A 25,321-nucleotide genomic window follows, 5' to 3' on the forward strand; every position below is an offset into this window, starting at 1 on the left:
AGCTCTGAAGGCTGTGAGACCCCTGATTTCCCACTTCACACCTCTATATTTTTGTGTGTGTGTCTTTAATTCCTCTAGCACCGCTGGGTTAGGGTCCCCCCAACCGAGCTGGTCTTGGCAAAAAAATAAATAAAAGACATGCACTTAAAGGTTAAGATTTAATAAAATTCATCATTTTTATTACTTCACTAAGGGCATTCTTATGTAAAACTGGCTTTTTTTTTCCCCATGAGTGGACTCATCAGATGAATTTACTCCTTTTATATAAGAAGCAACTTATGTTACATTCATTCCAAAAGCTCTTGGGATAATAACCTGACCCAAAAGCATCAATATTACCCCCTACCTACAGTAATGGTTTTTAAATATAATTACTTTCATAATCAGTTTTTTTTTTAATTTAGAAGCTTAAAATTTCAAATATTCATAATGGCCTATTTGGGCTAGTTGAATCATCTTCTCTGGTAAGCTGGGTTGGATGATGTGGTTATGGTTTGCATGGGAAATAAAATAAACAATAAATTTTTGACCTAATGCTCAAAATGCCCTTGGAGGCATTAATCAATTCCAGTTCTGACTCATTTCAGAGGCTTAGAGACAGTAATTTAACTGCTCGTGTCACTGTTCCAGGAGGATACAAAGGGGCAACGGTATATAGCAGAGAAGAAGCCTCAGGAAGATAAAAGAAGGTCTCTGCTGGTCATGACTGGTCATATCCTCTTTGGGATACAGCCACACCTCTGACTGACCAGAGGCTTGGCTGTTGAGCCCAATGACTCGAGAGGACAATAATCCTAAAGAGTCGCTTCTCCTCAAACACCTCTGCCCCTTGCCGATCTCCTTAATTGGGCCTACTAGCAGCACCAATGGTGTTGCCAAATTAATTGGTTGAATCCCAGGATATTGATGAGGCCACATTTTACTAGTGAGAAAGGTTAACATGACTTAAAAGTAAGCTCCCATGCATTGTACTCCATATTCTTGCATCCATATCACATGGAGAGCAAGAGAGGGCTTGTCTCCTGGGAGAAAGGCTGCTCAGGCTCCTCTTCTTCTCCTTCTTCAGTTGATCTTCAGCATGAGCAAGCAGAGTCAATACCTACAGATGTAGGCATTTTTCGCTCCTCTTTCTTATTGTAAGCACATTGAATAGACTAGTCCCAAGATTCAGAATTGGGAAATGGAAAGGCAGTAAAAGATCCTCTCCTAGTTACACTTCAAATCTAAATAATATGCTCAGATCCAGCTTATACAAGAAATCAGTGTACTGCATTTATGTGATTTGCAAAGCTACTATAAAGAGGCTATTTGAGTCTCATTATCCTATTGAGAGCCTTGTGCAAAACTCCACCAGAAATCCCATGGAGGGTGGGAAGAGTCAGAGAATAATTTAAGCATTCCTCAGTCCTTGATTTTAATACCATCATAATATCAAAAAGCCCCACTCAAAACCCTTCACACCTCTCTCTCCTGTGTCTTATTCCTATCAGCAATGGCGCCTAGTACAATGCCTGTTTTGTAACACATTAAATGTGTACCACCCCGGGTACTATCATCAATGATTCCCTTTTTCTGGACAAATCTCAATCAAGCTCTTCAAACACAAAAGGGTAATGACTACAGATAGCTGTAACCACTACAACAAGCATCTATTGAGCTAAGTGAACACTAGCTTATTTAATCATCACGATAACCTTACAAGGAGGTTGATATTATAACATCATTTTACAGATGAGCAAACTGAATCTTAGAAAGGCCAAATAACTTGACCAAGATAATAAAGACAGTATGTTGCAGAGTAGCAACTAAAACTAGATTATTTCTTAGAGTCATCATTCTATATCCCCTTTGAGTTTTTCAAGTATTTTTATGTCTGTACTCAAAGACAACAAGATATATGCTGATATTAGAATTACACAGTAAAGATATTACCATTAACAATAAAAATTAAAAGAAAGAAATTTCCTAAAGAAAATTATTAGTAAAATATTCAGGATTGCAAAATTACTTGAAACAAACTAACCACCACTATTCTTGGTCTATTAATTTCTAAATAGTATACTTTGAAGATTCCAAGGAAGATATATGTCACTTATCCAAAGTTGTACTCATCTTGCTTTAAGGGTAATCAACATAATTCACTGAAAATTAACTCTATACTGATGCTACAGACTGAATTCTGTGTTTCCCCAACATTCATGTTAAAATTCTAACCCCCATTGTGATGGCACTAGGAGGAGGAGACTTTGGAGAGTGAGGTCATAATGATGGAGACTTCCGAGAGCTCTGTCACCCCTTCTGCCATGTAAGCACATAGCAAGAAGATAGCCATCTATGAACCAGGAAGTGGGCTCTCCCAGACAATAAATCTGCTGGCACCTTGATCTTGTACTTCCCAGCCTCCAGAACTGTCAGCAATAAACTTCTGTGGCTTATAAGCCACCCAGTCTATCATATTCTGTTATAGCAGCCTGAGCTCCTAATGAATTGTCATCTTTAGCAGGACTTACGTCCTATTAATGACTTTTTAAATGCACATTTTACTGGGCAGGTTGGCACTGTGCTTGGATTCACACAGTCTTTTACAGATATTGAGCAGGTTCTTCTATGTGTAATATACAATGTGTGGCCGAAGGAATGATGTTCATTTTTGCTTATGTCTTTTATTTCTGAGTAATGCATAGAACACTGTATGTTTCCAATCTGTTACTAACAATGATAATGAGCCCAAATGATATTCTGGTTACTAGAATCTAGTCCTTAACAGCAACAAAGAAGTCAGTCAGCATTCAGGTTCCAAAATGTATTTGCTATATGATCAAGGGTCAAAGTTGCAGTCATTTTTAGGTGAAGACTATTAACTAGCATTAGTGATCATTTTCTTCAACATTTCTGAAAAGGCTTCTGACCATTTTGTCATATTGCTTTAAAAAATTAGTCCTTGAATGGCCAGGCACAGTGGCTCATGCCTGTAATCCCAGCACTTTGGGAGGCCGAGGTAGGTGGGTCACTTAAGGGCAGGAGTTCAAGACCAGCCTAGCCAATATGCTGAAACCCCCATCTCTACTAAAAAAAAAAAAATACAAAAAATTGGCCGGGCCTGGTAGCAGGTGCCTGTAATCCCAGCTACTTGGGAGGCTGAGGCAGGAGAATCGCTTGAACCCAGGAGGTGGAGGTTGCAGTGAGCTGAGATCACACCACTGCACTCCAGCCTAGGTGATACAGCAAGACTTCGTCTCAAAAAAAAAAATAAAGTTCTTGAAAACAATCCAAGTAAAATGTACTGAAGGACTAAGCAAAATGTTGCATTGTACAAACTCCTTCACAGCCATGAGGCATTCCTCACAACAGTCCTGTGAGGGAGGTTGCTTTCTTAAAATATTTCACAAACGGAGATAGTGATGTAAAGTGAAAGGTATGGCAAAATGGGATCAACACAGATTAATGATTTCATTTCACTAAATTTGTTCAGGGATACACACTTCAGAAAGGCTTAGAGAGGATTTTATCTATGGACTTGATAAAGAACTAAGATGGAACGAGATTTCATGAAAAGTTAAGGTTTAAGACATACACACAGCACACAAGCACTGGGTATTTGCTTAAGGCATTTATGGAGAAGAACTGAAGTTATCATGATAATATCTTACCAGAGGCATAAATCACCTCTCAGGCTTTCTTTTGAGGGTTCAAAAAAAAAAACAACTCACTTCATTTTATATGCAATTTAAAATCTGACCTTTAACAAGGAATCCCCCTTTCCAGTCTTTATTTCTTTAATATTATCAAATAAAATGGCAGAGAGAAAAATTCTCTTTCATCCTCAATACTACCCATTAAGTATGCTCCTTCCTCCAAACAGCGTGCTTCCTTGAATAATATACAGCGGTTCCAAAATAGTTTGTTACCCTCTTTAGTAAAAACATCTACAAAATTAAATTTCTTAAATGTTGATGAACAATTAAGAATGTTACACAGGGGAAAAAAAAGAAAAAAACCTTCCAAGATCAGCCCAATCACTTCTTTTTGGATGCAAAAACTAAGGCCCATGGAGGTTAAGAGATATGTCCAAGATCATATTTAGTTAATGAAAGAGCTGAGATTGGGAAGAACCCAGTTATAGACATCTTCTCTCACCCAGTGTGATCCTTCTGGCTTCTATAAGGAGGTATTGGTTTTGGTTCTTCTTTCTCACATGCTGGCTGACAAAGCCCAGCCAGAGCTACCTAATGAAGACACTGCTCACTGCTAAGCACACCAAGGGCACAGCCTTCAATACAATAGGAGCTGATGCTAAGGAAGCACTCGTCAATTCCCCCTCATGCCATGACACAGACATGAGCATCACAGACTCTTCCTGTCCTCTGGCTGCCTTCTGAGGCTTGCAGCTTTCCATGATGAAGAACGGAAACCATGACACAACAGTGGCAACAGGCTTTTAGTATCATCTAGAAGCCTCCCCTCCCTCACATGGAAAGAAAACATGAGCCAGTGTTTTCCTCCTTGTCTTCTGAGGTGCTCCAGTAGATGCCCCAGACAGGACAGCTGAATCTTCCCTATAGCAGGATCAGAAATGACAGGAAATGCTCACAAACTGAATGCCTGTGGCTGCCACCGTGACAGGCTGCACATCATCCTACGAACAGACAAATCAGCTTCAGCACAATTGGAGTTCGTGGGGGTATTCACTTCTACTCTTGCGCTGCTCAAAATCTCCAGGCTGTCCAGCCTGAATCATAATCATAGCAATTCTTTTTTTTTTTTTTTTTTTTTTTTTTTTGAGACGGAGTCTCGCTCTGTCGCCCAGGCTGGAGTGCAGTGGCGCAATCTCGGCTCACTGCAAGCTCCGCCTCCCGGGTTCACGCCATTCTCCTGCCTCAGCCTCTCCGAGTAGCTGGGACTACAGGCGCCCGCCACCACGCCCGGCTAATTTTTTGTATTTTTAGTAGAGACGGGGTTTCACCGTGGTCTCGATCTCCTGACCTCGTGATCCGCCCGCCTCGGCCTCCCAAAGTGCTGGGATTACAAGCGTGAGCCACCGCGCCCGGCCAGCAATTCTTAATATTATTCTGCGCAGCAGAAGGGATAAGTGGTAACATCTCACTAATCAAAACACACAGGAGTTACTGTGTCTTTACAAGACATTCTACTTGGAAGGGAAAATGGGAGGCGATAGGGCAAGTCATAACTAAAGAAAGTGAGAGAGGTGGCTCAGGGTATGGAGAAGAAGGTAGACCCACACTTGAAGAGTGGATAGCGGATAAACTTGAAATAGCTTTTATTACTCACTTACATCCCGGGAAACTAACAGATGGGATCTCTCATTGCCAAGTTCTAATGTATTTCATGTTCATGCTCGGCTGCAGGACACCAGGTTTTCCAAATACCAGTAAGCTGTTGAGAGTGAGGTAAGTATCAAGAATCTACAGCTACATCGTCTCCCTCCATTGCACAAGGAAAGTACTCACTCTAGGTGAATTTCCACAAAAGGCAGTAAGTATGTGGGTCCACAGACATGGACATGGAAGATAACCAGTGTCCATAAGAAATATTTCCTTTTTCAGTATAAAAAATATAGTGGCAACCCCTAAGGGTAATTTACATCTATTCTTTGAAAGGGCTCATTATGAGTACTGCAGCAACTAATTATTATCCTGATGGATAGTCAACAGAATAGCTATTATGTTCAAATATTAAGGCAACCTAGAAAATAAACCTCAAGAAGGCTCTAGTCTGTTTCATTCTGATCATTTTTGAAATCAGTCCTTGAATACTAGGCCCCAAAACTCTTGAGATGAAAAGTTTTGATTCCTATCAACCAGCCACCTTAGTGCCTGGGCTTCTTTCTTGGATTGTTCAAAGCTGGATATCCACATCTCTCGCAAAGAGCTCAAAGGTGGAGCCCGGAGTGGTGAGAAAGCAAACACCGTGGGCTCTGGGCAACTCAGGTGGGTATCTTCTGCCTCCCATCTTTTGGGTGGTAAGCCCTGCAGGAAGAGAAGAGAGAACTGAATTAAAAACATATGATAAGGAAGCACAATTCCCATGTTCCCATCTCACAATAATGGAACGCCGCACAGGCTTTCCTTAAAGCAACAGTTTTACCCCATGGAGTTAAAAGGGAAAGAAGGCATCTCACATATTGCCTCACTTAATTCTTATGGTAAGCATATTAAATAGGTGCTACTACCCCATTTTACAGGCGTGGAAACTAAAGCACAAAAAAGTTACATAAATTGCCCCAAACAGTATATACTTCAGATCGAATGCAGTTCTCTTTGCATTCTAAAGCCTTCCCCTCCCTCTGGTTATTTATCTGTTGATTTGTTTATTCCTTTTCCCCCTATTATCCCATCCCTACCCTCCTCCCCATAGGCAAATATTTTAAGGTGTTTAACGCAGTTCTTTGTATTTGCATGTAAGTGTATTCGAATACTCATTGCAAAATGTGTTCTCAATCTCTGGGCATTTATTTTTAGTATACTTATATGTTATTGTATATCTCATTTGTTTGCTACTTTTTCACCAAGCACTGTTTTTACATCTATCTATGTTGTCACATGTTACAACTAATCCTTTGTTTTTAATATATTTCCACTGCACTCAACTGTCCCCAGTATTAAGATGTTTCCACCCAACAATAATGGTACCTGACCTTTGCATAATACCTCCCAGCTTCAAAATGCCACCATGAGCTTGGTCCACACTCAGTCTTGGCTTATTTCCATGGTCTCCTAACTAACCCCTTGATTCTACTTTTGATCCTCTACAGGCTACACTCAGCAGCCCTTCTCATTCCAAGTTCAAGTCCAAGTCCTTAAAATGGCCTACATGTTCAGGATTTGACCTTCCAATAATTTAGAAGGGAGAAAAAAAAAAAGTAAAAGAGAAAGAGGGGAGACAGAAAAACTCTAGGATAACAGAGTGAACACACATATCCAATTTCATTTCCTCCAGAAACACCATTAAAATGAGAGTAAAACGACTGTTCTTGAAAGGCATTAACCCTTAAGAATTGGGAGAATGGAAGAGGGCAGAAGAGTAACAAAACATAGAAGAACAGGAAAATTAGCAGCTTCACAGTGGGAAAACCTAGCACATACCATCTGAACCAAGCAATCAAAGTTAACATTACCAGTTATACGTTATGTTGGTATAATGCATCCCCTGATACAGGGGTCCTCAAGTCCCGGGTCATGAACCAGTTCTGTTCCATGGCCTGTTAGGAACTGGGCTGCAGAGCAGGAGGTGAGCAGCACGCATATGAGCATTGCTGCCTGAGCTCTGCCTCCTGTCAGATCATCAGCGACATTAGATTCTCCTAAGAGGGTGAACCTTATTGTGAACTGCACATGTGAGGAATCCAGTTTGCTCACTCCTTATAAGCATCTAATCCCCCACCCACCTACCGGTCTGTGGAAAAACTGTCTTCCACGAAATAGGTCTCTGGTGCCAAAAAGGTTGGGAACAACTGCCCTAATAGGATGCAATGAGAACACGTTTACCTCTGTGGTATTATTCCCCAAAATCCATAACCCAAGTGTTAACATGAGAAGACATTAGACAAACCATATGAAGGGACATTCTACAAAATACTGACCAGTACTCTTCAAAAGTTATTAAAAATAAGAAAAAGTTTGAGCAACCATCACAGATTGGAAGAGACTAATGAAATGTGATGGCTTAATTACAGCCTGGTATCCTGGATTTGATCCTAGCGCAGACAGAGGATGTTACAGAAATATGGCCAAATATGACTAAAGAGAAATATGACTAGACTGCAGTTTAGCAAGCAGTAATGTGCCAATATGAATTTCTTATTGGTGACAAATGTACCACAGTTACGTAAAATGATAGCATGAGGGGAAGCCAGGGAAAAGGCATACAGAACTCTGAACTATCTTTAAAATGTTCTGTAAACAAAATTAAAAGTTTTTTTAGTAAAAGACAATGGCAAAATGCCTTCAAAATTCTGAGAAAAATGAATGTCCATTTTAGTGTTTACAATCAGCTAACCTATTGCTTAAACTTAGGGTAGAATGAAGACATTTTCTTTTTTTTTTTGACACGGAATCTCGCTTTGTCCCCCAGGCTGGAGTGCAGTGGCATGATCTCAGCTCACTGCAACCTCCACGTCCTGGGTTCTAGTGATTCTCCTGCCTCAGCCTTCCAAGTAGCTGAGATTACAGGTGCCTGCCACTATGTCCAGCTAATTTTTTTTATTGTTTTTATTTTTAGTAGAGACAGGGTTTCACCATGTTGGTCAGGCTGGTCTCGAAATCCTGACCTCAGGTGATCCACCTGCCTCAGCCTCCCAAAGTGCTGGGAGTACAGGCACGAGCCACCATGCTCAGTTGAAATGAAGACATTTTCATACATTCTCCCATGTACCTCTTCTCAGGAAGCGACTGGAGAGTATGATCAACCAAAACAAGAGAATAAACTAAGAAAACAGGAGACATAGCATGCAGGAAATAGATGTCAACAGAAGAGAAAAAAAGAAAAGAAAGAAAATTCCCAAAATGCTGGGGAAGTGACATCTCAGGCTCCACACTAAGGTAGAGGACAATGAGCACAGATGGGAGTGGGTCGGAGGCTCCGGGAGAGATCCCTTCCACAAGATCAAGAGAGATGGACGCCTGCCGTATCTCAACATCTTCAGAGGAGAGTTAAACAATCAACAAAGACTGAATGACTGACAGGTACATGGAAAAATAATCAAATAAGAAGGCAATTATTACCTGGGAAAGAAACAAAAAACTGTACATGTAAGGGGGAAAATGATAGTGTACTACATGGTTTATTTTTTAATAACAGTCACACAGTTATATTCAAACACTGAATATAAAGAAAAGGTATGTAAATGTGTTACTTAGAAACATAGAGTAAATAGGCCAGGTGTGGTGGCTCACTCCTGTAATCCCAGCACTTTGGGAGGCCAAGGCAAGTGGATCACTTGAGGTCAGGAGTTCGAGACCAGCCTGGCCAACATGGTGAAACCCTGTCTCTACCAAAAATACAAAAATTAGCCAGGCATGGTGGCACATGCCTGTAATCCCAGCTACTCAGGAGGATGAGGCAGGAGAATCGCTTGAACCCAGGAGACAGAGGTTACAGTGAGCCAAGATCATGCCACTGCACACCAGCCTGGATGGCAGAGTGAGACTCCATCTCAAAAAAAAAGAACAGAAAAAGAAAAAGAAACATTGGGTAAATACCAGAATAATTAAATAATTAGCTACATATTGTGGTTGCTTCTGGGAAGGACAGAAAAGGGAAAATAAGTGGAAGACTGCTGTTTTTGTTAATTAACTTTGTAGAAATATTTGATTCTTCAACTTATATGCATGTATATATTTTTCTTAAAAAAAACTGTCTTAATGGGAAGACAGTGCATTATGTGTCAGGTTTATAATGATTAGAATCTTCATCCATTCCAAATTTAGAAAGCATAGCAGAAAAACCAGTTGGAAATACAAAAATGTGGGTGCTACCTATGACTGGTTCCACATATTTTCTTTTCTTTAAAACTCCCATAGGAAATATATGAGGAGATACTAGGAGTATCTAGTGTGAAGAGGTGATGACTTTGAGTGAACAGAGTTTGTCTTCAAGCAAAGAAGTCCCTTCAAATGAAGGGACTATATAAGTGGAAGTGTGAATTAACTTGTTTGGTAAAATGTGAAGGACAGAGATTGCCAAGTCCTCCTTTCTCTTGGGAACCACTGATGGATTATCATGAAGTCTGACTTCCAAGGGACTAGAACTTGAGCAGGGATTCTTCACCAAGCACAGAGAACCAGAGTGCAAATTGAAATTGCAAACCATTAGGAATGCTAAGACTTAAAATCTTGGAAATCTATGAATATCAAGTTCAAAGGACCAAAGGTAGGCTCAAAATTGTGATTACGTTAGCCAGAGTTCGTGGTTGGATAGAGACTGGATTTGAAGCAAGAGCAGAACAAAATCAAGTAAGGAGATGCAAAACAACTTTCAACTTTTGAGAGGCCACTGTTCACCTCTATTGGCTGGTAGGTACAGATGCCAGATTGTATCCTGCCAAACTGAGGAATCAGAGCAGGTAGCTAAGAATTGACTATAAAGGCCGGGCACAGTGGCTCACACCTGTAATCTCAGCAATTAGGCCGAGGCCGGTGGATCACGAGGTCAACAGTTCGAGACCAGCCTGGCCAACATAGTGAAACTCCATCTCTACTAAAAATATAAAAAATTAGCTGGGCGTGGTGGCATATGCCTGTAATCCCAGCTACTCAGGAGGCTGAGGCAGGAGAATCACTTGAACCTGGGAGGCGGAGGTTGCAGTGAGCTGAGATCACACCATTGCACTCAGCCCAGGCAACAGTGTGAGACTCTGTCTCAAAAAAAAAAAAAAAAAAAAAAAAGAATTGACTATAAAAGGGGAAGTTTCAGTTCAATACAAAGAACCAAATGTTCTGGAAACAAAACAAACAAAAGATAAAATAAGCTACCTTTAAAAATCATGAAATCACCAACACTGAAAATGCCCCAGCACAAATTGATGGACAGCTTGTTCATGATACTCGAGTCACCAGTCAGCTGGTAATTGTACAGATCACATAACCTTCCATGGTCTTCCCAACCCTGACCTTGCATAACGGTTTATATGAGAAAGTCAGTAATATTACCCTATTTCCTTGCCTTCCCACTCAGAAGAGGAGCCCATCAAGTGTAGGATAAAGTTCTAACTCAAGGTGACATCACAGAGAAAAGAATCTTATGAAATGAACTCTTTTCACTCTAATATTCTGCCAGAAATATTTCACAGTATGACCCAAAGGAAGTGTGTCTGATGAAGTAGTTATGACAATTTTAGAAGTAATTTAAGTTTCGGTATCCCTTTCCAGCTGAGGTCTTGTGCAGAAAAACCAGCTGTTTCTAAAGTATGATTTTAAAAGATTTTGTTTCCAAAGACAACATGGTTCCTAGCAATGAGAAAAATACAGATAATCCTTAAATTCATAACTTCTTGAGCCCATCAGGGAACTGAATTCCAGAGGGTGACAAAGCCCCTTTGAGGAAAGATGGATAATCTGTTTCGCCTTTGGCAGAACACAGGAAAGAGAGGTGATCACCATACAAACAGCTAACAAGAAATCAGTTGAAAATTTAATAAATTCTTAGAAGTGGAGTAACCACATCAGCTGGAATAGCTGGGATGCCCAGATACAAAAACAAGAGTTCAAACTCATCAAAAGCTCTTTTCTATGGACCTCCATCAAATGCTCAGAAGGAAGATTAGGGGCAGCACAGGATTAGAAAGGGTCCCCCTCCTTGGCACAGCGTGGTGGATGATCTTCCTCTGCTAGGGGACATTCAGGAAGCCTCTCCACCCTCCCCAGACCTTTTCCTCATAAATATAAAGGCCTTAAGCCACTGGGGGAGCAGGAGCAAACCTTTCTGCTCCCAGATCCAAGGGAAAAATCTATTACCTCTGGGGGAGAGGGAGAAGCAAAACTCCTCTTTCTCATGGTTGGGGGCAGGATGGAAACCATTTTGGGCCTAGAATCCTATCATGATACCAGAAGTTATACCACTGGGGAGGGGCATAAACTCTCCCTCCAAACTAACCACAGATACAAGGCAGAGCTTGGCTGCCAAGAGAAGAAGAGGCAAGGACACTGGAAAAACTTCACCCCTGAGACCCAGGAATCCAGAACCTGCCTAAGCCTGAGGCTGTGAAGACAACAAAGAACCTGCCCTACTCCCAACATAAGTCTACTGCTAAGGAATGAGTAACAGGAGTTTGCTGGTGGGGAGAAGCAAGAATATTGAAATAGACCTCATCTGTGGCATAGCAATGCAGGAATTGCTAAAAGCTGAGGGTGGAGGAGAAATACTGAGAAAAACTCTTTAACACCCCAGGCCCCACTTTAAACACAGGCAATAGCAGTGCTTAGTCACTAGATAATTATTATTACTGGAAACGTTTGAAACCTGAGGAGCACAAAAGGTAACAACAGCAACACAAAATCCAAATCTAGTTCAACTCTTGACTAAACTGACTCTACCTCCCTAATATGGTTTGGCTTTGTGTCCCCACCCAAATGTCATCCTGAATTGTAATCCCCATGTGTCAAGGGTGGGAACTGGTGGGAGGTGATTGGATCATGGGGGTGATCTCCCCCATGCTGTTGTCATGATAGTGAGTTCTCATGAGATCTGACGGTTTAAATGTGTGGCATTTCCTCTCTCTCTGCCTCTCCCTCCCTCCCTCCCTCACTCCCCTCCTGCTTTGTCATGGTAAGATGTGTTTGCTTCCCCACTTTGCTTTCTACCATGATTGTAAGTTTCCCAAGGCCTCCCTCGCCATGCAGAACTGTGAGTCAATTAAATCTCTTTCCTTATAAATTACCCAGTCTTGGTTAGCTCTTTATAAGCAGTGGGAAAATGGAGTAATACACATCCCTCCTCCCCCACCCACACACATTAACAGCCTTGACAGAAAAGCGGCATGTCCACTGCCACACATAAACATTGATCTTGGTCTCTATGCTTTTGTACATAATGTCCAGGAATCAAAAAAAAAAAAAAATCATGAAACACATAAAAAGAGAAAAAACAAAAAACAAACACTACCAAGAGATAAAGCCATCAACAGAACCAGACTCACAAATGACTCAGATGTTGGAACTATCAGGCAGGAACTTTAAACTACCATTAATATGTTAAAGAATATAGTAGAAGGCTGGGCGCAGTGGCTCAAGCCTGTAATCCCAGCACTTTGGGAGGCTGAGGCAGGTGGATCACGAGGTCAGGAGTTCTAGGCCAGCCTGGCCAACATGGTGAAACCCTGTCTCTACTAAAAGTACAAAAATTAGCCAGGCGTGGTGGCATGCACCTGTAGTCCCAGCTAGTCAGGATGCTGAGGCAGGATAATTGCTTGAATCCAGGAGGCAGAGGTTGCAGTGAGCCAAGATCACACCACTATACTCCAGCCTGGGCAACAGAGTGAGACTCTGTCTTAAAAAAAAAATATATATATATATATATATAGTAGAAAAGGGAGACAATATGCATGATATGCATGAACATAAGGGTAACTTCAGCAGGGAGATGTAATATAAAACAGGAGTCAAATGGAAATGCTAGGTTTCTACAGCCAAAGAGATGGTGAATTAGGTGATCCCTAAGCTACTTTCAATTCTGACATTGTATGATTCTAAGACCACCACTTCAAGAAGGTAAGAGAAGACAGGTGATAAGAAAATGGATGGTTTATATGTAGAAAACATGAGATAACTAATAATCTCCCATTTGGAATTGTTCCTCTCATCTTCAATTTAAAATACAAAAGTGACCGGTACAGTGGCTCATGTCTATAATCCCAGCACTTTGGGAGGCCAAGGTGAGAGGATTGCTTGAGGTCAGAAGTTTAAAACCAGCCTGGGCAACATAGCAAGACCCTGTCTTTACAAAAATAAAAGTTAAAAAATTAGGCATGGTGGCACATGCTGTAGTCCCAGCTACTCAGGAGGCTGAGGCAGGAGGATTGCTTGAGTCCAGCAGTTCAAGACTGCAGTGAGCTATGATTGCCTGCACCACTGCATTCCAGCCTGGGTGATAGAAATGAGACCGTGTCTCAAAAAAAAAAAAAAAAAAGGCCAGGCACTGTGGCTCACACCTGTAATCCCAGCACTTTGGAGGGCCAAAGCAGGAGGATGGCTTGACCCCAGGAGTTTGAGACCAGCATGGGCAACATAGTGAGACTCCAACTTTACAGAAAAACTTCAAAACATTAACCAGGCATGGTGACATGCACCTGTAATCCCAGCTACTCAGGAGGCTGAGATGGAAGGATCACTTGAGCCCAGGAAGTGGAAAAAAAAAAAAAAAAAAGGAAGTGGAAGCTATAGCGAACCATGACCACACCACTGCACTTCAGCCTGGGCAACACAGCAAGACCCTGTCTCAATCAATCAAATTTATATATGTATATATATATATAAAATATATAAAGCAATAGAAAATTACTACAGGCAACTCCAGTTAAAAAGCAAATTCTATTAACCTTAAGACAGATTGTCTGTTTTGTTCAGTTTAAATACAGATAGGAAATCACCAAATTATCTTGTCTTTTAGTCCTTTCATACTAAATCCTTTTTTCCTAGAAGGCTTCCTCCATTTTTATACTTTATCATTCTAACTTAAAAAGAAATCCAAACTATTTAAAACATCACGTTTAATCTGTAGGAAGAAAAATTTTGACCTAAGGTACATCTTTGAACAACTGACATCGTGATACAGGAAGTATAAGATCTTACCCTTCGTAGACAGTAGATAAAAGTTTGTTCAAAGAAAGGTGATACAGGAAGTGCAAGGTCTTACCCTTCATAGATAGTAGGTAAAAGTTTGTTGAAAGAAAGGACATGTAAAGTAGTTCATGCTCTCCTGGTAAGTGCCCATTTGATGACTTAGGGTTATTACTTCTGGTGGTGATTTAGTACCAAAGGATGTCTTATGCTAGAAAGCTTTAAAATGAAGAAAGTGCACTTAAATGCAGTGTTTGTTACAAGTTTATCATCTTAGCGTGGTAGTTAATGGAATCTCTGTAACAGCTGTATTCTGATACTGTGGCGGTAGTACTAACAGCTGGCTGCCAGTGAATAAGATGGCCTTTTGGAAGACTTGTAGAATCTTTACCAAAAGTATCCAGATCCCCCATTTTAGAGAATTTTTCCTTCACAGTGCACAAGGCTTATTCCTTTAATAATGTCTAATCTAAATTGTAAGCCCTATGACAAGGGACCATGTCTTTTCTTGCTTACCATTATCTAGCACAATAATGCTCGAATCAGAATCAGAGTGCACCTTCAATATAATTTTTTCCAACTAGTTTGTTTAATAAATAAAATAGGCTGGGCACAGTGGCTAACACACGCAATCCCAGCACTTTGGGAGGCTGAGACGGGCACATTGCTTGAGCTAAGGACTTCGAGACCAGCCTGGGCAACATGGCAAAACTCCATCTCTACAAAAATTTGCCAGGCATGGTGGCATGCGCCTACAGTCCCAGCTACTAGGGAGTCTGAGGTGGGAGGACCACTCAAGCCTGGGAGCTGGAGGTTGCAGTGAGCCGAGATCACACTACTGTACTCCAGCCTAGGTGACAGAGACCCTGTCTCAATCAGTCAATCAATCAAATGGAGATTTCCAAACAAAAATGATTGATGAGACACACACTTTTAATTTCATTCCCTCCTGAAATCCCATAAAATGACAGTAAGGTGTTTTTTTTATTATGGCATAGATTCCTGAAGAAAAACAAAATGATAAAACAAAAAATTTCGGAAGTTACAAAGTTAACAGATGGGTGGCAAATGACTTAGTTGATGTGAGAAAGCTGAGTTCTAAGAAGCAGCAGGAAAGCAGAAAAGAAACTCAAAGTTCACTGTAGCATGCACAAGATGCTGCAGAATTTGGTGGCGCACAGAACCTCTGGCAGTGGGTGTAAAGAAGGGGCTGAAAGGGAAGTGATTGCCAGTTTTGTAGGAGGCAACTGAAGACCCAAATCATCACTGTGCACAAGCAAGAAACCGACGTTCTCCTACCCCAGCAGCAATTGAGTATCGTCCAAAGAAACTTAACAGTAGATCATTAGACTAGGGGAGAGTGGCATGAACGAGGGTAAGAGTACCGCCCTCTAGCAGATTCCTGAACTTCTCAACTTCATCTATCCCTTGCCCCACCTATGCAGGGCTCTGACCAACAGTACACCTCACCTCCTTCCATGTGACTTCCTGCGCCAGAATTTAACTGTTGGAGTCACTGTGGAACTCTTCTCAGCACCCATATCACACACATGCAACCCAAAAGGTGGAGCGAGCTAGGACCAGTGGGGCAAATTTTGGACCACGGAGAAAGCAGAGCCCATGGATCAATTTTCTCCCCTTCCTTACCTGGAAGGAATGATTCCGAGTGCAGTATGTGCTTCTCAGGGGCAGGGTCCTGAGAATGAACCAATCACTCCCACTTAAGACTCAGCTCAGTAACATCCTCGCATTGCCCTCCTTCCTTCCCTGCTCCTCCCTCCAACCCTCTAGGACTGCACTCCCTAACAGAATCATGGCACAGATGCCTCTGTTTCCATTTCTGTTTTCTGTGGAAGCCAGGTGAAGATAGTTGGTACCAGGAGTGGCACTAAAGAGCATTATTCACCTGATGGCAATAGAAGCCCCATTGCTGGTGGTAAAGCCCCATTAAAATTAATATCACCTGCTTTATCACCAGCACTCATCACCTACGTGAGAAATAGAGGCCCTACTCTGAGAAGAAATAGCTTATATACCAAGAAAAGCAGCAAAGGCTAGGGTATACTGTCAAGAACTGGGTAAGTGGCCATGTGCGGTGGCTCATACCTGTAATCCCAGCACTTTGGGAGGCTGAGGTTGGAGGATCACTGGAAGTCGGGAGTTCAAGACCAGCCTGGCCAACATGTTGAAACTCCTGTCTCTACTAAATATACAAAAATTAGCTGGGTGTGGTGGTGCATGCCTGTAATCCCAGCTACTCAGGAGGCTGAGGCAGGTGAATCGCTTGAATCCAAGAGGCAGAGGTTGCAGTGAGCCGAAATTGCGCCACTGCACTCCAGCCTGGGCGACAGAGTGAGACTCTGTCTCAAAAAACAACTGCCCCTTCAGACAGGATGGTAAGTCTGAAGCAACACCATCATCTTGGAAAAACTGCAGAGATCAATGCCCCATAAGACCAAGGAGTTTTCCCCATCATAATCCCACCACCACCATTTAATTCACCATTCTGACCCCTGAAAAAAAAAAAACAGATAAATCATGGCAGATGACAGAGGGCTACCAGAAACTTAACCTCACAGTAGTTCCAACTGCAGCTGCCTTGCTGAGATTGGTGTCTACACAGGATCAACACGGCTCTAATCAGAATCTGATATTGATGCACACCAATAAGCAGCCACTGAGAGGAAGCTCACAACAAGCAGGTAGGTATTATGAGTTATCACTGGATTTCAGCCGGCCTGTCCCTTTGTTACCCCAATACTGGTTCCACTGACCCATGAACAGGACATTGCAGGAATGATGGAGGCTATGCATGAACAGAAGAGCTTTGGCTCTCACTCAGAGACAGAATTCATCACTAGCACTGTTGAAGACCTGATCTACCAGCAACAATGATCAATGCTGAAGCTTCTGATACGGCACCATTCCTTGAGGAGAATGTCTAGTCTCTAGTCTCCCAGTGACAGGCTAAAATCCTTTTACTCGAGAAGGAATAGCAATTAGTCCTTGCTGAAATTGACACCTACCTTAGATACACTCATGGGAAACTGCCTTGTCCCCCATACCTCTGCCTACTCTATCACTCAGGGGGTACAGAATGCCCTCTTCAGGCCGGGCGTGGTGGCTCACACCTGTAATCCCAACACTTTGGGAGGCTGAGGTGGGTGGATCACCCGAGGTCAGGTGTTTGAGATCAGCCTGACCAACATGGTGAAACCCTGTCTCTACTAAAAATACAAAAAAATTAGCCAGGCATGGTGATGTGCGCCTGTAATCCTAACTACTCGGGAGGCTGAGGCAGGAGAATCATTTGAACCCGGGAGGCAGAGGTTGCAGTGAGCCAAGTTCATGCCACTGCACTCCAGCCTGGATGACAGAGTGAGAATCTGTCTAAAAAAAAAAAAAAAGAATACCTTCTTCAGCAACATGGTATGTTGTACAACACTAACTCAGACTCAGGGACCCATTGCATGGTGAGGGAGGTACCAAAATGGACACATGACACTGTGACAACAATGTGACAGTGGGCACAGCAGTCACTGGTTTTACTAGGTACCCCATCACTCAGAAGAAGCCAGCCTCAAAGAACTATGGGAGAGCCTGTAAATAGCTCAGCTCGAGGACAATACTCTCTGGGTTAAGACACCAGTAGTCCATACATGGGACTGTGCTCCAAATACCTAGACTAGATACAGGAACTAACTCATTGAAGTAGAACTGACTAATCTCACCCTCATTCCCAGTGACCGACTTGCTTATTTTGTGATTCTCATCCCTGCAACCCTAGGCTTTTCAGGTTCCTGGTTCCTGGGTGGTAGGGGAAGGAGCATCCTTTTCCACTAGGGGCACAGGAAGGTTCCCACTGAACTTGAATCTACAGAGCTGTAACTGCTACCCAGTCACTTTGAATTCATTGTGCAAGCAGGAAAATGAAGAAATTATTGTATGGGTCATGGTAATGGACTCACGAGGAGATGACATTCCCGCTACATAGTGGAAGCAAACAGGGTCTGTTGAGGATGTGGCCATGATGAACGGGGGAAAGTGTAACTGCCATGATCACGGTCTCAGAGGGGCAAGGCAACCACAGGCTCCTAAGGGAAGAGGGTCTGGGTCACCCTATCAGGCAAGCAGCCGAGAATAGTCAAATCATTGGCCAAGAGTGAAGGAAGGCAGGGTGCAGTGGCTCACACCTGTAATCCCGGCACTTTGGGAGGACAAGGTGGGTGGATCACTTGAGATCAGGAGTTCGAGACCAGCCTGGCCAACATGGTGAAACCCCATCTGTACTAAAAATACAAAAAAAATTAGCTGGGCAAGAGGGCAGACGCCTGTAATCCCAGCTTCTTAGGAGGCTGAGGCAGGAGAATCACTTTGGCTGAAAGAGGAAAATAAAAAATGAAACATACTTAAGTAGCTTACTTTATGTTGTGCCATATAGAACAAATCCCATAAAATAAGTGCAAATGAAAACTGGTGGCTGGGTGCTGTGGCTCATGCCTGTAATCCCAGAGCTTTGGGAGGCCGAGGCAGGTGGATCACCTGAGGTCAGGAGTTCAACACCAGCCTGGTCAACATGGCGGAAACTCTGTCTCTACTAAAAATACAAAAAGTAGCCAGGTGTGGTGGCATACGCCTGTAATCCCAGCTGCTTGGGAGGCTGAGGCACGAGAATCGCTTGAGCCTAGGAGGCAGAGGTTGCAGTGAGCTGAGATCATACCACTGCACTCCAGCCTGGACAACAGAGCAAGGCTCCGTCTCGGAAAAAAAAAAAAAAAAAGTGGTCTAATATCTTTTCATTTACTTTCATAGAATGTTTTATTCTGCTTTTCAATAATAAGCACATTAGCATTTTGGAATTGGAACTACTTCATTAAAATGCAAGCAAAGCCTCCTAATCATCTTCACTGACCACCTCTTCTGGGAGGAATCAGAGCACGCTGGAGAAAAGCCTACTCTCATTTTCCTCAATGAGTCCAAAGAGAAGGACATCCAATCATACTACTTTTGGGCATTCTGAAATGCCACATTCAGTTAGCTGTTTCTGTTAGAACTGCAGGAATGATCTCCTACATCTTTTTTAAAGCTATTTACCCGCCGGGCGCAGTGGCTCACGCCTGTAATCCCAGCACTTTGTGAGGACGAGGTGGGAGGATCACGAGGTTGGGAGATCAAGACCATCCTGGCTAACACGGTGAAACCCCGTCTCTACTAAAAATACAAAAAATTAGCCAGGCGTAGTGGTGGGTGCCTGTAGTCCCAGCTACTCGGGAGGCTGAGGCAGGAGAATGGCATGAACCCAGGAGGCGGAGCTTGCAGTGAGCTGAGATCACGCCACTGCACTCCAGCCTGAGAGAAAGAGCGAGATTCAGTCTCAGAAGAAAAAAAAAAAAAAGCTATTTACCAACGCCAGCATACCCTCTCTTCCAGTTCCCAATAATTATCTCAATAGGGTTTTTGTGAGGTACAGAAGCAGTTAGGGTTTGCATATTTCAGTTTTCTGTGAATATAATCTTGAAGCCTTGAAATGGTCTTGAAGCCTAGCCTAAGCAAATCATCACCCTCAGAAATTCTGTTTTCTACCTTTATATATTTTGAGAATAAATAATTGGTATAGCATGGGCAATTAATGTGGTCTCTACTCTCTCATGTTTTCACATGGGTGGGTGGGTGGGGGTGTGTGTGTGTATGTGTGTATTTAATTTTTTGCTTATGGCCCTATAAATTAGATCATACAGGAAGCCATCAGAAATCAGGATGCATTCTCTGAAAAGAATGATGTAATATTTAGTGTTCATGTTGCGGACCAAGACAGTCAGCATAAAACAAATGATTTTATGAGTTGAACAGTTATACAAAACAAGAAAGAAGAATTTAAATTTTCATAATTCTTAAAATCTTAAAAAATATATTTCAAATATTTTAAATTTGTCTACCATATACATAGTTAGTATCTGAGAGCCCCATATGGTATACATAACAATACCTAAAGATAATTTCACACACTGTTTAGGTTTATGTTTGACCTAAAATTCATATAATAACCAAAGTAAACATGTAAATATTTAAGAAAAGTTGTTGGCCTTCGGAAAATTTAGATAAGGCCAGACGTGGTGGTTCACACCTGTAATCCCAGCACTTTGGGAGGCTGAGACAGGCAGATCACCTGAGGTCAGGAGTTCAAGACCAGCCTGGCCAACATGGTGAAACCCTGTCTCTACTAAAAATACAAAAATTAGTCAGGTGTGGTGACTCATGCCTATAGTCCCAGCTACTCGGGATGCTGAGGCACGAGAATTGCTTGAACCTGGGAGGTGGAGGTTGCAGTGAGCTGAGATGGTGCCACTGCACTCCAGCCTGGGCAACAGAGTGAGACTCAGTCTCAAAGAAAAAAAAAGAGAAGAAGAAGAAGAAGAAAATGTTTAGATAAAACCTTACACATCTATGAGAGTCTGGCACAGCTATGACGGGTGATAGGCAAGTGCTATGTGTGGGCCACCTCACTCTGTAAAAATTTCAGGAGAAGTTGAAAGTAATCTTTCTTTTTCTTTCAACAAATTTCCTTTGAACAAACTCAGTTACACATAAAGTAGGTTCATTCCCATTATAAACAAATAAAGTTAGCAAACAAACACCAAGCACAATCTAGAAATTTGAAGACATTGCTAAGAAGTTCATAACAATTTAAGAAAGTTTTTATAAGGATTATCCCCATCATTATTTGAGTAGTTTCTCTCTATATTAATAAGCACGTGTTTGCCAGAAAGAGAAAGAGTAAATATTAGAGCAGCAAGCAAAATGAAAATGAGTTTGAAAGTAGAGGCTGTGGAGTGTCAGTGTGAGAGGTGTGGCAGAAATTATCATACTCCTTCACCACAGCATTGATGGAGAGGCAAAGGATTGACCGTGTGGATAAGCAGCACTCTTTTTTTTTTTTTTTTCTGAGACAGAGTCTCGCTCCGTCGCCCAGGCTGTAGTACAGTGGTATGATGTCGGCTCACTGCAACCTCTGCATCCTGGATTCCAGCAATTCTCCCACTTCAGCCTCTCCAGTAGCTGGGATTACAAGTGCATGTCACCATGCATGGCTAATTTTTATATTTTTAGTAGAGATGGGGTTTTGCCATGTTGCCCAGGCTGGTCTCGAACTCCTGGGCTCAAGTGATCCACCCACCTCAACCTCCCAAAGTGCTCCAATTACAGGCGTGAGCCACTATGCCTGGCAAGAACTCTTGATTTTTTATGTTTGGGATTTCTTCCCCTTTTCTGCAGCTTTCTGTGTCATTGCCCAGCACCTGCAGCACAGGATCCTCCAGAACAAACAATAAAGGAGAATGAAGGCTTTCAGGAATGAAGGCCTGTCCGGGGCTTGTAAACTTCACGACAGTCCCAAAAGGTAGTAATGGAATATTCAACCTTCCTGCAGAGCCCGGCCTCTCTGATAGGAATGAAGAACACTGATGAGGTAGCAACAACAGAAGGAAACGCAGGAGAGCAGAGAACACCAAGATGGCCAGCCTGCTGGCTCTATGCCCACCTTTGATTTGCTTACCTTTTCCTGAAGCCTGATATTATCCCACACCTTGGTGCACACCATACACTCAAATGCATCCATGTAATTGTCCTGGTTGACGTCTTGCACTCCCCATTTCCGTTCTCTGAGAGCTGTCAGAAGTCGCTGGTTAGAGATCTCACCCTTCAGCTTCCATTCTACATAGGCCTCATACAATCTGTCATCAGAATCCAGTCGTCTGATGTAACTTGCCAGTTCCCTGGGGTGAGAAAATTCTGATACAAGAATAGCACTTTTGTTATTTGGAAGCCAGTCTGTGATGCTGGGGGATCCGTAATATACAGGGACTACCCCCAGTTTCAGTGGCCTCCAGAACTTCTCAGTGATGTAGTCATCACAAACTGCATTCTCAAAAGCTAGGATAAACTTATACTGTGCAATGATCCTATAAAAGCCATCGGCATCCATAGAGGCTGGATTTTTCAGCTGCTGAGGGAGGTCTTTGTTTCGTAAACATTCACCATAGGAATCAACCTCGATGTAAGTCATCAGCTCGCGAACATAGCTGTCCCTGTCTGATGGTGGGTCACAGTCTGACTGTACATATACCAGCGGAGCAAGTCTTTTTCTAAGCTTGTTTTTGGACTGCAAAGGAACTAGGTATCGGAGTGACTTCAGGACTTCAATGCTCTCCAAGTATTGGGTAGTTAGTGGCAAGTGGGAATGCCTGCTGAACGTGGCAGTGTAGTTGAACAAGGTGATCACTGGTTTATGAAAGAGCTTATAATTGTTTTTCGGGGACTCTTCGTGAAAAAGAGCCCAGTCATGATGGGCTTTCCGAGGCAGAGGTAAGCTATCTATGTTAAAGTCAGTACCTAGGAGAAGAAAATGAGATATTAATTAGTATTTCCAAAAGAATGTTGCTAAGTTTGGGTCTACCTGGTAAGAGTAGAATACAGAGGAGTCTGAGGCTATGAATAAGAAGCATGTGGCCGGGCATGGTGGCTCACACCTGTAATCCCAGCACTTTGGGAGGCCAAGGCAGGTGGATCACTTCAGGTCAGGAGTTCGACACCAGCCTGGCCAACATGGTGAAACCCTGTCTCTACTAAAAATACAAAAATTAGCTGGGCATGGTGGCACATTGCCTGTAATCCCAGCTACCTGGGAAGCTGAGGCAGGAGAATCACTTGAACCCGGGAGGCGAAGACTGAGCCACTGCACTCCAGCCTGGGTGACAGAGCAAGACTCTGTCTCAAAATATATGTGTGTGTGTGCGTATGTGTGTGTGTGTGTGAGTGTATACACACATACATATACACACACACACACACACACGAAGCACGTTACAGTGTCACTGCAAAGTGCCTGGCAATCAGTCCCAAGGCTTTCACCCCAGAAACTACTCAGGGAGAGGATCACCAAAGAGGGGGACTATCATTTCTCATTTTATGAAAAAGGAAACGGGAGTTGTGTCTGCCCAGGTTCTAAAGGAGAATTTATTCCACTGCCTCCTGCAATGGGCTTTTCTTCCTCAAAGTGTTGCCTACAAGAAAACAGGAGAAATAAAGAGATAAAGATAGCTCTTTAAAAAGAAAAGAGCAAGAGAAAGGAAGCCAAAAAAGGAAAGCAACCAGGTCAGCAGGTTGATTAATTGCAAAAAAAAAAAAAAAAAAAAAGTGAAACCGTGCAAAAGTAGCCAGAAGAAATATAGAGGATAGATTTTTTTTAATCCAAAATGATCGATTTCACCAAAGTGCAGTTAATCAATCTTAGTCAAAATGGTAGACAAGAGGCTTTTAAAGACGAAAGAGCTGATAATAGCACTATGTTACAGACCACTGCAGGATGGACAGGAATTAACAAGCGCATCGAGAAATAAAGAAAGCCTAACAGGATTACAATTATGAGTGACCCTAGCATCCACAGGATTGATTGAAAAACCTCTGAAACATGATGATGTGCAGACAGAAGTGATGGATGTGGTAAGCGATTGTTTCCTGACTGCATGAGTGGAGATCCAATCAGGGAGAACTTTTTCAATAACTGAGAAAGAAGAACTAAGAGAATAACACAATAGGTAATATACAATTTCTGAAGTATTCTTGACATGGATAATTTTGTAGACCCTTGAGTTTTTTTTTAAATAAATATAAGGAAATGGGAAAAAATTCATCTTGCAATATCCACTGGAAAAGAAAACACCAAATATATATTTACGCCAAAATAAAACTTTATCCACATTTTCTGGCAGAGCTCATAAAAATTAATTATTTAATGCCAGTGTACACTCCCACAAATAAAGATAAACCCTTCAGTGCCAACACTACATCAATGAGAAATCAATTAATCAAGAAAGGCTTTTAAACAAAGATCAGATAAGATTATGTCACAGGACATATACTAAGCACAGAGAAATTGCTGAAGAAAGTGCCTCTGTTTTGATAACAGGCTTTTATTCTCAATCTTCGGCAATGACGTACTAATGTAAAAATGGGCTTGTCCTTGCTTATTGGCATGTGCTATATTTGACCTTAGGCTTCAAAAAGAACACTCACCCATACACCTGAAATCTAATGGCGTACAGAGTTGGATGGCTGGCAAAGGTTAACAATAATCATTAAGATAGAGAAACATGAGGATATGAAAGAGAATGTGAGAAGAAAGGCAAATGATTGCATTGAAGTACAACAGTTGCTGCTCAAAAAGGGTCTAAGCTGGTCGAGCGGCCAATGATAGGAACCAGAACCTATAAAATTGAGTTAGAACACAAAGTTGCCACCTAAGGCATAACAGAGAATCAAGGCCATTTACCTGGGAGAGAAAGTACTAGAGTCCAGTCCACAGGAATCAGAAGCAGGGATTCAAGGTATGAGATGAGAGATTAAAGAGGATATGATTAAAACAAAAGTGGGTCCAGAATTAACTGGGGGGATCAGGCACAGGGGATTTGAGTGAGTGACCCAAACACCATTCACTGTCTGCTGCTACCTGCTAGGTGGCACATGGAAGATTCTTAACCTGGCTCAGCATGGGTGCACCTCAGCAAAGATGCCAGATGCAGAGCTGGGAAGCAGAAAGACACAAAGCCTGCCTCGGGTGCTTCAGAGAATGGACAGGGCTCAAGTCCCATCTCTCCTGGTCTACATCAAGAAAGAGGAGGAAAAGCTGAAGGCAGCTGTGTCTAGACTCTTGTGGCCACTATGTAGGTCCACTCAGGCTGTGTTGCTAATAGGAACAGGACTCCAAAGCTGCACTAGGTATAATGAGCCTGTCATTCATGACAATTAGGAGATGCAGGCTTACAGGCTCACTCATAGCTATGCTGATATGAGAATCTCCATGTGGGAAGGAAGGGGAGAAGAGGCTGAGATCCCTCTTGCATACAATCTATAGTGGCCAAAAATGCCTGCAGAATCTATTCATACGCATGCATGAAGAAGCAACAGGCCATTTTAAAAATGAAAATCAGAAGGTCTCCTGCATTCATCTGAATTATGTTTAGTCTGCAGGGGTG

At 42.3% G+C, this 25,321-nt stretch overlaps 1 protein-coding gene across 6 annotated transcripts in view; it reads right to left on the bottom strand.

The window, feature by feature from the left end:
- Window positions 1-4,420: 4,420 nt before the first annotated feature.
- FUT10 (fucosyltransferase 10) overlaps window positions 4,421-25,321 on the bottom strand; it is a 114,857-nt gene continuing 93,956 nt past the window's right edge. For 3 of the 6 annotated variants that reach the window (XM_055295929.2, XM_063611471.1, XM_063611470.1), the window contains 2 exons: window positions 21,844-22,679; window positions 5,262-5,987 (listed from right to left, as the gene is read on the bottom strand). In XM_055295929.2, the coding sequence (XP_055151904.2) occupies window positions 5,760-5,987; window positions 21,844-22,679 (1,064 nt within the window). In that variant the 3' untranslated portion in view covers window positions 5,262-5,759. Of the gene's footprint in view, window positions 4,637-5,261; window positions 5,988-21,843; window positions 22,680-25,321 lie in introns of those variants that run through there. The other 3 variants (XM_063611469.1, XR_010114137.1, XM_055295928.2) reach the window with 3 other exon arrangements.

The sequence above is a fragment of the Symphalangus syndactylus genome, chromosome 10 (genome assembly GCF_028878055.3).
Source record: "Symphalangus syndactylus isolate Jambi chromosome 10, NHGRI_mSymSyn1-v2.1_pri, whole genome shotgun sequence".
Lineage (NCBI taxonomy): Eukaryota > Metazoa > Chordata > Mammalia > Primates > Hylobatidae > Symphalangus > Symphalangus syndactylus.